The sequence below is a fragment of the Pogona vitticeps genome, chromosome 8 (genome assembly GCF_051106095.1).
Source record: "Pogona vitticeps strain Pit_001003342236 chromosome 8, PviZW2.1, whole genome shotgun sequence".
In the NCBI taxonomy this organism is placed as follows: domain Eukaryota; kingdom Metazoa; phylum Chordata; class Lepidosauria; order Squamata; family Agamidae; genus Pogona; species Pogona vitticeps.
Window position 1 is genome coordinate 20,349,987 of NC_135790.1, and position 15,144 is coordinate 20,365,130.

At 40.0% G+C, this 15,144-nt stretch overlaps 1 protein-coding gene across 5 annotated transcripts in view; it reads right to left on the reverse strand.

Annotated features, from left to right (window-relative positions):
- Window positions 1-15,144, reverse strand: part of ARHGAP32 (Rho GTPase activating protein 32) — a 206,474-nt gene that overhangs the window by 14,776 nt on the left and 176,554 nt on the right. For all 5 annotated transcript variants that reach the window (XM_072979026.2, XM_072979029.2, XM_072979027.2 and 2 more), the window contains 3 exons: window positions 3,750-3,852; window positions 2,658-2,802; window positions 1,743-1,825 (listed from right to left, as the gene is read on the reverse strand). In XM_072979026.2, coding sequence (XP_072835127.2) covers window positions 1,743-1,825; window positions 2,658-2,802; window positions 3,750-3,852 — 331 coding nt within the window. The remainder of the gene's footprint in view (window positions 1-1,742; window positions 1,826-2,657; window positions 2,803-3,749; window positions 3,853-15,144) is intronic.

The window sequence follows — 15,144 nt, forward strand, 5'->3', positions numbered from 1 at the left end:
ACACAATGGAAGAAGGTGGGATATTCAGTGTGTAAGAACAAAATACTGGACTTGGAGGGTGGGAATTCTATCTATAGGCGCAAGAAGGCAAACCTTTGAAAGAATGACAAAGGTTACTGATCCTCGGAGAAGCAAGCTTCGAAATGCTTGTGAACGAGGCTGAACTAAAATGTCTTTGAATTTGCCTTTCCATTTTTGTTTACATCCAGAAATTTTTATCTGTCATTTCTGTGATCAGAAGGTGTATGTGAACAGCTAGTTCCCACCATACATGGGAGACAATCCTTTTGTCATGGAATTATAATATACGGACATAACAGAACAACTCAAAGGGTTGGATTTGACGATTTGTGGAAATACATGGAAAATTGTACAGTAAATTTTAAAGAAAATGGGGAAAGAGTGTTTGAAAAGAGACTGGGCAATAATTAAAAGGAAAAATGGCTTGGAATTTTAATGAGTATCATATGCTGAAGAATAATTCAGTAAAATTTCTCTGAAAATGCAAACATATCATTATATGCTCCGGTAGCCAATATGACTAGCACAACCAGTATAAACTAGTGGTACAAATTCCAGCCACATATACTGATTAGTGGCCCAACTCCAGGTTGTATCAACGTTAAACATGACTAATTCAGGCCATCTTTCAGTACAGAATCCAGATGTTTCAAGGTATGGCTGATGTGGGTCAGGGTAAATATGCATTCTCTCCTTCCCAGTTCTATTAAGCTAAGAGAGACAAAGCAGCCATCCGGGCAGAAGAAAAGAGACTATAGCATCTAACGACTATTGCTCATTCTTGTTGGGTCAACAAGTCGCAAGAAAACCACAGACTCCAAAAGGACTTTACTCTTCTTCTTCTACTACTAATATTCTTTGTTTCTATAAAAACATAGAAAAGACCTTGCTTGTCTATTTTACTGTACCGTCAACTTGAATTCAGATGCCCGCATATGTTACTGGCAATCGATGGCTCCAAGTCTAGCCAGGGAATTCCTTGAAGGAGTTCCCAGTTCCCTAAACCACTTTTCTGACTCATTTTTCCCTCCTTGTCCTTGATGTGGGCAGCACCAAACTAATCAGTGAGCTATCCTAGTTCTCTGCTGACAATTTTGTCCATTTGCTTGCCAGCTATAGTCAGGCGTATTTACACTTACATTAGCATTTGGGGAAAAAATTCGCCTTCGCTGGCAATCAAATTTACAGAATTTTGTCTTGAAGGCAAGATGAGAGCCCTCTATTTCTTACAATTTCTGTCTATTTTGCACTCTCTCTGTTAATATTTCTACCGTGCCCTTCCGGGCTCTTGTATGTCCTGCTCTTTGCCCACTGCATATTCCATAGACTGTCAGCGAAGATTATGCTGAAGATATGTCTGTCTTGTTATTGATTTAATTAAAGTGGAAGGCAACTTTATGCAATTCCAAACCCTTCAGCATGCATTCAGCTATTTCATTTTTGATCCATGCAAAAACAATGCTGCTTTAGGAAGCCAGCTGTTAAGAACTGGAAGGCAAACAGAAATTGTTAAACACTTTTTAAAAGTGTTCATATAATTGCATATTCAATGTCTAAACCACTTTGGAAACAAATGTACGAGCCCAGGATCCTACATGTTAATAGATGGGTTAATGTATTCCATGATTCCTCTTTGTGCATTGCTAAAGCTTTGGGGGGAAAAACAGGAAACAAGTTAGTGTAGATTTTAAAGACATTCTGAAATAACTAGGCACACTAACCTGTAGTGAGGTGGAGGCAACTGCTGGATGACATCATGGATTTTAACTAATCGTTCTTCATCTGTAGCAGCAGATACAGCATCCTAGAAGAAAACAAGAACAACAGATGTCAGGGCCATGGATTTCTTGCAGTGCATCACATTATCCGGGTGACCCACGTCTAAGTATTTTTTAATGACCAGAATTCTATTGGTGTTTATATAAAGTATCCATAAGTTGCTGCAGCTAATTGCTGAGATGCTGGGATGCATCATGACTGCAGACTTAGTAAAGCTCTCAATTGTACATGCAAGATGCACCTCAACACCCTTTCAGTCATCTGTGCTATAGTGGTGCGTTGCTTAACGATTACCTCGTTAAACGATGAAACCGCTTGATGAAGTTTTTGCAATTTCTTTTGCGATCGCAAAACGATGTTTTAATGGTCAAAATCGCTTAACGATGATTGGCTCCCTGATTTGGGAACCAATTTTTCGCTAAACAACGATTTTGAAACAGCTGATTGGCGGCTCTAAAATGGCCTCCCGCTGTGCAAAATGGCTCCCCACTGTGTTTTCAGGACAGATTCCTCGCTTTACAGGCACCAAAAATGGCCGCCCTATGGAGGATCTTCGCTGGACGCTGAGGTATTTGGCCCATTGGAACACATTGAACCGGTTTCAATGCATTTCAAAGGGCTTTTTCATTTCGCTTGTCGAGGATTTCACTTAATAGCGATTTCAACGGAAAAAATTATCCTCCTCAAGCGAGGCACCACAGTATATAATAGCACAGATAAAGAGGGAAAGTGCCCATCCTTTAAACTTGATTTTAACTTATTCCTAAAAATATTGTACAAGTGAGATGTCCTTGGAACATGGATTCACACTAATACTGCCCATAGAAGGAAAAATAAGAGCGCCTGCTGGCACTTACTGAGAATTTTTCATAGAGCTGATAGGTGAGCAGAGGATTTGGAAGCTCCCGGAAGTACAGTTTACACAGGGAACCCACACAGTGTATATCCTGAATATATACATCTTTTGTCAAGTCAGGGATTTGTTCCGAGTCAAATTCATGCCTGGAGCAAAGAAAAAAATGGACAGGGTACCAGGAAAGAAAAAAAGGAAAAAAAAAAGGAAAAATATATATAACCCAAAGATGACAAGGGTTCCATTTACAGGAAGACATAAACCCCAAACCACATTTTTGCGAAGTTCACATTTTTCCTTGATGAAATAACATCTTGGGAGGCAGTTTCAATGGTTTTACAGCTAGCAGCTTTGCTCAAAATTCAGACTGGCCACAATGTAGAAGAGACTATTTTATAAGTGAGTTCATAACAAAAACATACTTAGCCAAAACATTTCAAAAGTTAACGTCTTTTATGAGTAGACCAGAAAATAAATTCCCACTTTGGGGAGAGGGCAAATCCAATTATTTCTAAGTGACGAATGACTGCCTAGGTAGAGCTTTGGATTTGAAAATCCATTGCCTTTCAGTCTGAAGACCCCAAGAGCAAAATTATGGACACAATGGAACATCCAAGGCCACCCACCCAGAAGTAACAGGGCACTCTTTTTTTAAAAAAAGACTCTAAAGAGAGCCAGAACTGCCAATGCTTGTTCCATGCTAGTTAACATGCTTGGAAATTGCTGCTTCTGAGATGCAGGAACTAATATGGTCAGTCAGTTAGCTGAGATCACAGAACAGAAAACTATAGCTTCTGAAATTTGCATCTACATGAAGCGTAACTAAAAGAGCCAATTCCTTGCTATTTCACAGGCATTCTGAAATCATTGAGAGTGGCCCTAAAGTAACACAACATCTGTTCCAGCCAGCAACCTGCTTTTAATTTCTATGACACATGGAAAAATGGGCCAAGCTCCATTCCAAAATGTAACTTGTTTATGAGCTGACCAGACAATAAATTCTACAAATGAGCTTTGGAAAAGAAGGGAAATTGATGTCTTCAGAAGGAAGTTAGCATGTGCTGGACCTGAAGAAAGCAACATATATGAAACATACCGCAGCTTCTGGATATTAGATGCGATCCCAGATAGGCGATATATTCCATCAACGATGCCATGCTTTTCAATGAATTCAGTGCAACTCTTGAGGACCTGGGGGACTTAAAAGCAAAACAAACTATTTTAATTGACCACAAGATGTTCCCACAATGACAGTACTAGGTTCTTCTGTGTCAAGTAGAAGTTATTTGAGGAACTCTATGGATTAGATTATATCCTGAATCACTCTGATTCTGATCCTTATTACAGTCACTGACCAGCAGATATATTCAAATACAGTGGTGCCTCGCTAGACGATGATAATCCATTCCACTGAAATCGCTGTTTATCGAAATCATTGTCTAGCGAAAAGTATTTCCCCACTGGAATGCATTGAAACCTGTTTAATGCGTTCCAATGGGGAAGAATCATCATTGTCTAGTGAAGATCGGCAATAGGAAAGCCGCTTTGCGAACCGCCAGTCAGCTGTTTAAATCGCTGTCTTGCGAAGCTTAGGTCCCGAAAACACCCGTTTTGCAAGCACGGAGGGAACTGTCAAACTTGTTGTCTAGTGAAAATCAGTTTGTGAAGCAGGGACCAAACATTGTCCAGCGAAATTCCCCCATAGGAATTACTGTTTTGCAAATCACTATAGCGATCACAAAAAGTTAATGTCTAGCGAAAAAATTGCCATGCGGGGTAACTGTCTAGCGAGGCGCCACTGTATTATTATTATTATTATTATTATTATTATTATTATTATTATTATTATTATTATTATTATTATTATTATTATTATTATTATTATTATTATTATTATTATTATTATTATTATTATTATTATTATTAGTAGTAGTAGTAGTAGTAGTAGTAGTAGTAGTAGTAGTAGTAGTAGTAGTATAACACAAAATGCAATTCCGTGCAAATTGGTTCTGGTCATGATGGAACCCTGTTTGTGTGGGGCTGTGAAGTCATGTAAGCAGGGGGAGCAGAGTTGCGGGCGCAGGGGGGGAGCAGAGTCAGGTGAGAGAGAGGTGGAGTCCTGCCCAGTGGAGCTGAAAATTAGAAGGAACATTGGCTTGTAAACCATGGAGAGTTCATGTGTTCTGTGTCATTCTGATGAAAACATCATCACACACTGAGGGTTGGGGTGGACTAATGTTTCCTTGCAGTTGTGTTACACTTGGGCACCTTAATAATACAATGAATTTTGGGGGGTAACATCCATCCTCCTCTTGACTCATTTTGGTTTTTATGTTCTGCTTCCAGGACATGGTGCTTCTTGACATGCATGTGAAGTTTCAGCCCCACACAATCACTGCCGCCTTCTCAGCTTCAGGCTTGGGAGAAAGTCCATGTTTGGGTTTTGGGCTGGGCTTTCAAAAATGCAGTAAGAATATCCTAAAAACAGCATGATTCCAGAAACTATCCTCTGCAAAAAAATACCCCATAACATCACGCTTGAAGCTGGGAACTGTCCCAGATCTAACATTACATTCTGGACTATGGACAACCTCCCTCCTTGGAGTAGGGACAGCTTCTCCATGATCCAAACCTATGGATTTTTGGCACGGCTTGAAACCACTATGTTCTGCTCCCAAATGTGCCATTTTGCAACTGGCACCGGCCTTCAACCCATCATTTTGTGATTCGCTTCATCTTGGAAGGTCCGAAACAAAAAAACAAAGCAAAAACCCTCTATCAGTTGAAGTTTGCCCTGTCTGGTTCTACATACACGACGGCACACTATCAAAAAGAGAGAGAAATACACACTTAACAACAAGCTAAATTTAGAACAAGGGAGGAGAAAAAGAGCATAAGTCAATTTTACAATTTCCAGGAGGTAACTATGTATATGGTTAATCTGTAACTGAAAAAGCAGGAACTCAGATTAGGATCTACTGAAAGGCAAGTAGCATTAGGCACACATTAACAATCAGGCTGGTATACCAACTGGCTGGCTATTCAAAATGAGTTTCCTATTATACATTTTTATCCTCCATGAAGTAGCACAAAGTTTATTCCTCCATATATGATTGATTTCCCAGTCAAAACAGGAGAATATATCACACTCTGCCCAAATCCCATGTCACTCACAGATGACTTAATTGCAACTAATTGTTTAAATATATACTTAAAATATTAAGTGCAGACACCCATCATTTGCTATGGAGAGCTCCTCTCTTGATCTTTCAACTGCCATTCCTGGTGTCTACAGAGAGAAGAACATGTAATCTCTGAACATATTTCCTCTCTTCTCTCCTTTATTCCTTGTGTGTTAATTCTTGCACTTTAGACAATAAGCCTGAGGGTGTAGGTTGTTTCATTAACTACGTATATTGTAAGCGGATTAGGGAGCCCCTCCCTTTTTTTAATTAAAACAATACGAAATACACCTACTACTACAGAAAAAAACCTATAAAATACAAAACAAAACAGTACATTTACCCATGTGCACCCATCACCTTTAGGACTAGCATTACACTTCATTCCATCCATTTTCACTCCAAAATTTCATTGTTTCTTCTCTCGGTGTAAACCCCCTCCCTCTCCGAAATACATGTTCTAAAAATACATTCCATATTTTCTTAAAATCGTTATTTTTCATTTGGCCTCTACTTATTTTCATATCACATGTCAGTTTATCATTAATAGCCATGTCCCATAATTCTCTATACCATTCCTCCAGGTTAAATTGATTTTCATTTCTCCAATTCCTTGCCATGATTATCCTTGCTGCCGTAATCACTATTACTATTAAATCCTTATTTTCTTTCGCCAGTTGATCTTTAATCATATTCAATAAAGCTATTATTGGAGACATTGGAATATTCAATCCAATTATTTCAGATATTTCTTTAAATATTAATTTCCATTCTTTCTTTCTAGCCCCTCCCTTTTTTTTGGCTCAGGGATGGAATAAATAAATAGGGAATAAAAAAATGAATAGGACTGGTTCGAGGTTTGAAAGGCAATGTCCTCCTATGTCTACAAATACAACAACCACAACTGTACCTCAAATACATGTTACCGGAATTCCCAAGCAACAGACAGATACCACTAAAATCGCTAAGACTTAAAACAGGGTTGGCCAAAGAGTGGCCACATACTCCTTTCTAAGACACCCTCCCTATCATCATCATTGTCTTCATCATCGTCATCATCACCATCATGAAAATGGTCATTCATGCCCTTCAGCTGCACAGCTGAATGGTATTCTGAACTTCATAGGCCTTTTTCAAAGTTCAATGATTGACAAATTGTTCTACTTTTCTCTTTAAAATATATCTTTACATAAAACAGGTAGTGGTGAGGTAGAGGATCCCAGGAACTAAGGGTGCAGCCCACTGAGGTCTGAGGAAGGCCAAAAATGGAGCTAGACTGGTTAAGTTGCCCATTCCTACTTGAAAAGGAAAAGCTCACCAAGGACAAACCCAACAATGGCTCTTAACCAATATGGCTGCATTGACAGAGGTGATATGGTGAGGGGCTGGACATTCAGTGGAATAGGATTACACCCTTCATGGTGTGCCTGTGGACTTCCAGAAGCATCTGACTGCCACAGTGGGAAACAGGATGCAGAGCATGAGGAACCTCTGGCCTAACTGAGGAAGGCTTTTTTGACTACCTTACCTTTCACCTCAACAGGCGAGAAACCTTAGAAATGGACCTCAACAGATGGGAAACCTTGACATCTGAGCATTCAGCCTGGAGGCAGCCGGTGCATCACGGCCTCTCCCAATTTGAAGAGACCCTTGTCCAGCAGGCAGAGGCAAAGAGGCAGTCCCGGAAGCAGCAAAATCAGGGAGCTAGATGGGGTACAGATTGTATTTGTCTTCAGTGTGGAAGGAATTGTCACTCTCGAATTGGCCTTCTCAGCCACACTAGATGCTGTTTCAAGTCCTCTCTTCAGAGCACGTGACCATAGTCTCTCAAGACTGAAGGATGCCTACACCTTTCATAGGTCAGGAAGACATTGTCAGATCTACCATCAATCTGTCCAATGCTCTTAAACACCACCCTAATGTCTATAGTAATATCTACAAACTTATTATGGATTCCATGTAGAATACATTTTGTTTCTTTGTCTAGAATTTACTGAATTTAATTAATCAGATAATTCTGAATGCCATTATTATCTGAGAAAGAAAACAATCTCCCTGCTCCCTAGGAGAACATGTTATCACAAATTCTTCCATATTAAAATACCTAATGAAATGGACTTACACTGTGGAAGCGTATAACTTCCTTTTAATTATGCACCATAAACCTTGCTCCTCTTATAACTTCTACAATATTTTTTGGAGAAGAAAAAAAAATGTTTTAAATTTCAGCCTTCATATTCAAGACTGTTTGTGCGCAATTCCCTTTAAATTGGCACTCCTGAGTAGTAATCAACCAAAGCAATATTATCAGAAAGAAGGGAAAGGACTCATATAAATAACATGCAGGTCTGCCTGCAAATGCCATTAATATGTAACTCATATACTCTAAAACTAAGGACCAGCTTGGAACTGAAAAACTGATCAATCTATGGATTTCAGATTATAAAGAACACAAATATGTCACATTTGCATTATTTATTCCTATTTCACTTCCGCTGTCCTCCTTTAAGGCAAGGCTGAGATGCAGGGTACAAATTCCCAGCGCTCAATGGCGCTGCCAGGACCACTTACGAGAACTGCCTCGCTGAAGCACTGCATTCCACAGAGAACAAGATCAGCATGCTTCTCTGGCTTTTGCCCCCTGGAGCTTCCAAGGCTTATACACAAACAGCATGGCAGAGTGTTGTGTTTGTCATAATTAAATGTCAGGAGCATCCTACTGTGATATTTAACATCAAGCCAAAGTAGAAGACAGAAGGAAGATGGGCTGCAGCCACTGCAAAAGCTTCAATTCAGGGGCTCCTTCACCATGACAAAAAAGTGGGAATGAAAATGGAACCAGCAAGACATACTACAGATTCAATGACCCTGCAGATACTACTAGTTTACAATATTACCCTGCAGATACTACTAGTTTACAATTAATTCTCTTCTTTGATTGTCACCTCAACATTCAACTACGGGAGGAGGCAGCAGAGTGGGGGAGAAAAATTTCAAAATACAATGAATATATATATAGTGGTGCCTCGCTTGACGAGGATAATTCGTTTCGTTGAAATCGCTGTTAAGCTAAATCCTCGTCAAGCAAAACAAAGTCCATTGAAATGCATTGAAACCGGTTCAATGTGTTCCAATGGGCTAAATACCTCAGCATTCAGCAAAGATCCTCCATGGGGTGGCCATTTTCGGTGCCTGTAAAGCGAGGAATTTGTCCTAAAACACAGTGGAGAGCCATTTTGCACAGCGGGCAGCCATTTTAGAGCCGTCGATCAGCTGTTTAAAAATCGTCAAGTGAAAAATCGGTTCCTGAAGCAGGGAACCGATCATTGTCAAGAGAAATTTCCCCATAGGAACATCGTTTTGCGATTGCAAAAGCAATCGCAAAAACTTCATCATCAAGCGGTTTTGTCATTTAAAGAGGTAATCGTTAAGTGAGGCACCACTGTATATATATTTAAATGCATTTTCAATAGGTTTTAGCATTAAATTGTGTTAATTGTTTTCGTATTTATAGTTGATTCTTAAAAAAAACTTATTGTGAACCGCCTGTTTCCACTCTTTAAATAAATCTGGGGTATAAAGGAAGTAAGTGAAATGAATTAATATTTCACTACACTGAACATGCTACTCTTCAGACATACTTGAAACTTTATGGTGCAGACCTCTCCACTTAACTTTGTCTTACCCATTGAGCACCCATCCACTGGCATCCATTATGCATCACTTGAGAGTAATCTTCAGAGTACTTCTGCTTCTAAGGATGAGGCGCCCTTTGGAACAATCTTCCCCAGTCTCTCAAGTCTAGAATGCTATTTTAATACATATAGACTACACATCAACATCAGCCAAGGTTAAGACCTAACACAGATGCAATCAATATAACAGGGTGTTTTCTCCATATGCACGCTGTCTGTTTATTGCCAAGGCTTTTATATCCTGTTCCCAGAATGGTTAACAATTTTTTTAAAAACACAAATTATATTTGAAGTTGGACTCTTTCTTATCATTTGTAAAATACACATTTTTGGCAAACTAATTAAACATACTGTGTGTGTTATATACACACGCAGCGAAGATGGAATCAACTTTGTCATAAGTCATGCAATCCCCATCATGGCAGTCCTACAAAAATATGACACACCATTGATGGAATTTCCTAACTAGCTGAAATTCTATCGGTATGCTGAAGATTTGATGCTGTTTTGAGTAGGAAGTAAAGCAGAATCTTCTGCATGTGTTACATTAGAATAAAAATTACATTGTTACCCAAGGATGTATAGGGGACCCCTTTGTGAATTTGGAAACCCTGTTGATTTTAATGTATGCACTCTGTAATTTCGACTTGAGAAAGCAATACTGGACAAAAATTTTGCCAGTGGAACATATGATCCACTGTCAACATGATTCTGCTCTTTAGAATGGTTCTTCGCTTAACAATTACCTCATTAAATGATGGAACCGCTTGACGATGAAGGTTTTGCGATCACAAAACAATGTTTTAATGGGAAAAAATCACTTAACGATGATCAGTTCCCTGATTCGGGAACTGATTTTTTGCTAAACAACGATTTTGAAACAGCTGATCGGTGGCTCTGAAATGGCCGCCTGCTGTGCAAAATGGCTCCCTGCTGTGTTTTCAGGACAGATTCCTTGCTTTACAGGCACCAAAAATGGCCACCCCTATGGAGGATCTTCGCTGGATGCTGAGGTATTTATCCCATTGGAACGCACTGAATCGGTTTCAATGCTTTTCAATGGGCTTTTTCGTTTCGCTTGACGAGGATTTCACTTAACGGCAATTTCAATGGAAAGAATTATCCTCATCAAGCGAGGCACCACTGTATCTTATTTTTTTAACCTGACTATAAAGCTGAAATACTCTGCTACATACACAGAAATGCATGAAATTGCAATTAACAATTCTCAAATCAACTCAGCAGCTTAGGTTACTATTTTTGGTTCCTCCATTTCGAGGCAACTTGCCATTCATGTTTTGCAGATATTTCTGTATTTGCAGAAACCTTGATAATTTAAACTCCATGAGCATGTGAGATGCTGAACACTACAGACATCTCCTGTTGAGATATCAAGCAAACAGCTTGCGTTTCCTTTCCCTAATGCCAAAATGATTGCTTTGAATTCTAGAAACTGAAGTGCAGAAAGATTAATAAGGAAACCCTTCAGGTCCAAGAGAAATGTAAGACCAAAGTGGCAATCGGTCAAAAGAAGCTTCAAAGGTAGTTCTCCAGATGTTGTTGGATTTGAATTGCCATTAGTCTTCAGCACAGTCTGTGCTAACTAGGGCTGATAGGCATTTCAATCCAAAAACATCTGGAAGACTACCCATTCTACCTTGGTTTACAGTTGTACCTCGCTTAACGATTGCCTCGCAAAAGCGATCGCAAAACGATGGTTTAAATGGGAAAAATCCACTTCATGATGATCGGTTCCCTGCCTCGGAAACCGATTTTCACATTACGACGATCTAAAAACAGCTGATCGTCGGGTTTCAAAATGGCCACCGGGTGAACAAAATGGCCCCCCACTGTTTTCTAGGATGGATTCCTCGCTCTACAGGCAGCGAAAATGGCCACCCCTATGGAGAATCTTCGCTGGACGGTGAGTTTTCAGCCCATTGGAATGCACTGAAGGGTTTTCAATGCGTTTCAATAGGCTTTTTTATTTCGCTTAACAAGGATTTCATTCTACAGCGATTTCGCTGGAACGGATTATCCTCGTTAAGCGATGCACCACTGCACTGCATTTCATGGTATTTCAGGACTTGAAGACAAGGTGGACTCCAAAACTGGGATCCAACCAATGCTGTGGCTGGTTCAGTCCTGTGACATGCCATCAAATTCTAGCCAAAAGAGATTACTAAAGGAAAAAATCAGTAAGGAAGACTGAACCATCAGCCAGAGTTAGTCATCATTGTCCTTGCCCAGCTACTAAAAATTCCAGCTCATTTATTTAATGGTCTGAATATCTGAAGACTGCTGTGGACCATGTGACAGCCTCTTTTAATGTCCTGGTCAGTTTGAGCCAATGCACAAGATCAACTCAAGGTGAACAATAAATTACTGCTGGTTGTATGGCTGTAGCTTAGAAACGATTTTTGGATCAGCTCAGGGTGGAAGCATGATGCCTGAAGTTAAATTGCTAATATACAGTTACGTTATTTTGTGGTGGTGGGGAAACATGAGAGGGAAAAGAGAAAGAGAGAGGTTCTAGTTTAGAGACAATTCTTTCTTTTTCCTGATCTCCCTAAATATTTCAGTTTGGTCAGAGTTTCCTTTAAAAAGAGAGAGAGAGAGAGAGAATGAGAGAGATTTTTTTCCTTAAATCCAGAGGTTCTTTGTTCACGGAACCTCCTACCAAGTTCTCTTGAAACATTCTCATTATCACAATGTCGGGGCCCTTTGACCAATTAATGGACTGATGGATTTTGTTTGAAACACAACTACAAAAATAGCTTACCAATGGATACTGAATGCCAGTTACCAGCATGTGGGACCTGAAAAAAAATGCTGCACACTTTCCACTCAAAGAGATCAGACTTGAAACGTTTAATTTTCACTCTGTTTTGCATTCAAATTGCATTTTTTTAAAAAAAAAAACCAGAGACTTAAACTTTCTTTTATAGCTTTAGATGTATTGTTGCAAGTCATTGTTTAAAGTTCAAGTTAAAAATTAACCGCAAACTATATTTCCCTATCAAAAGTTTAACTAGTTTTGCTGCAGAATAAGAGTAAATGAGATAAATATATTTCTCTTTTCAGGAAGTTTTAGTGTTCAATCATTTCCATGTTATGATGCTTACATTCTATGCTGTGATGAAAGGTGGACCTGCAGTATGCAAGCAGCATTCCCTTATCAAACATTTCCCTGCCATCTTATGACTACAAAGGCATCCTTCAGTCTCGAGAGACTCTTGTAACGTGCTTTGTATGGAGGACTTGGAACGGCGTCTAGTGTTTTGATGCTGTAGGCGAAGCTGGAGTGTCCTCTCCAGGGCATGAAAGCCTGGGTAAAATAACATGGAGGATAGGCTGTTACCCAACCAGCATATCCCCCCTCTCCACGTCACTGAAATAGTCTAATGGAAAGGCAAGAGCCAATACAACTGGTTCCAGCGAAGTCGCAGGAGTTGGCAGAACAACACGAAGTGCCTCCGGGACTCCGGCTCTGGATTTTGCCTCGAGGTTTACTCCTGAAAGCCTCTTCCATGAGTAGATATAGCCACAAGGCAGTGGAGGTTTAGAATCAGAGTTTTCCTTCTAGATGGGCTGCCTTCCAGGGCTGACGAGTCCCATCTGCCAGGACAGTGCATACACATGTACAGTGGTGCCTCGCATAGCGAGGTTAATCCGTTCCGGATTAACCTTCGCTATGGCGAAACATCGCTGAATGGGACAGAAAAGCCCATAGGAACGCATTAAGCATCATTTAATGCGTTCCAAATGGGCCGAAAACTCACCATTCAGCGATGCTTCCCGGGTCCGGCAGGCATTTTCGCGCCCTTGTTAAGCGAGGGCAGGGCGCAAAAACGCTGCGCGCGGCCATTTCAGGGCTTCCGGCGGCCATTTTGGAGCCGCCGAACAGCTGATCCTCAGGCTTCATTTTGCGAAGATCGGTAAGCGTTTCACTTACCGATCTTCGCCCATAGGGGCCATCGGTATGCAATCGCATTTGCGATCACAAAAACCTCTTCGCTATGTGATTTCGTCGTTATACGGTGCGCTCGTTAAGCGAGGCACCACTCTATATAAATCATATGACTGTATGTTGACCATATGGTGCTACCTTACAGGTAGGAGCACATAGGTTGTTCCCTCAACTAAACCTCCTTGAAGAGGCAACAATAAGATATAATACCCTAAGCATGAATAAATATTTTTGCTCTTTGTTTTTCAATCTAGGCTGTGGGACTGAAGGGAAATCACCAGATTAAATAAAATCACTTTTATGACAAAATCCATGGCAAGAATTTAAAGGCACCTTTCCTCTTAATAATGTGTTCTTTTGCATGTCTGACTGCTGTGTGCATGGGTTAAGACAGCCAACAGGAATTCCAAACCATGGTACAATTAAATGTGTGCCAATTACACCGGCTCTGAAACTACCCAGCCCTGATTATTGAGTACTAAAATAAAAGAATATTTTTGTAGACAAGAAAAGCATTAGTGGTTCTTCTGTGAGACATGAGCACATACGTGCACACACACACACTTAAACTTATTTAAACAGCCTCCCAACAACACATGACACTACAGTCTTTGGTCTGATTACTTGGGATGAACTGTTCTAGGCAGTACATACCATGAGAAATGTGGCTTAAGGTTTTGAAAGCCTAGGGCAGTTAAAATTAAGCATGTTCTCACTGACAGTAAACTGTGTTCTTATGCCTAGTGGCCTCAACAGGATATAGGAGAGCTAACCCTTCTCTGGATTTTATCTCCATTCTTCTAATTACTTTTCTAATGGAAATAAATGTAATCATACCTTGTACATTGCATTCTAAAGATTCTCCATAAAAGCCTAATACCAAACCTGATATTATTATTATTATTTTAAACTGGATTTATATCCTGCCTTCCTCCCCAAAATGGGACTCTAGTAAAATTGGTTAAAAGGTGCAATTCAAATGCAAAGGATAACACTTTAAAACACAGTTGAGAAACACACCTTTAAGGAAAACACAGCTCTTGACTGGTTACAGGACGCTTCCCTTAGCAAAAACACAGTCGTACCAAGTAACGCCAAGATACATGCATAATTAAAACTGTGTATGAGGGGGACAGGGGAGGCCTAATCTAATATATGATAATTAGCAAGAGAAGTAAACATTAGCAGTTCTATGCCATCATATCTTACAAAAGGAAAAGTTAAAAGCCTGTACAATCTAGAACTGATTCAATGAATTATTGTTGTGTTGTGAATATCTAAGGCACAGAGAGCCTGCTAAAATCAATGGTTTATTACAGTGGTTCCCAACTTTGTGTCCCCAGATGTTTTTGAACTACAACTCCCAGAGATCCTGGCCAGCGCTGCTCATGGTAAATGTTTCTGAGAGTTTTAGTCCAAGAACATCTGGCCACCCAAGGTTGGGAGCCACTGGTTGAGCACCCTGATTCCCCGAAAATAAAACGTAACCTGAAAATAAGCCCTAGTATGGTTTTTTAGGATGCTAGTAATATAAACCCAACCTCAAAAATAAGCCCTAGTTAAGTGAAACCCCGCCCTCTACCACTGTGCAGCAACTGGAAGAAGATGACAGGACTGTAAAATAAAACATCCCCTGAAAATAAG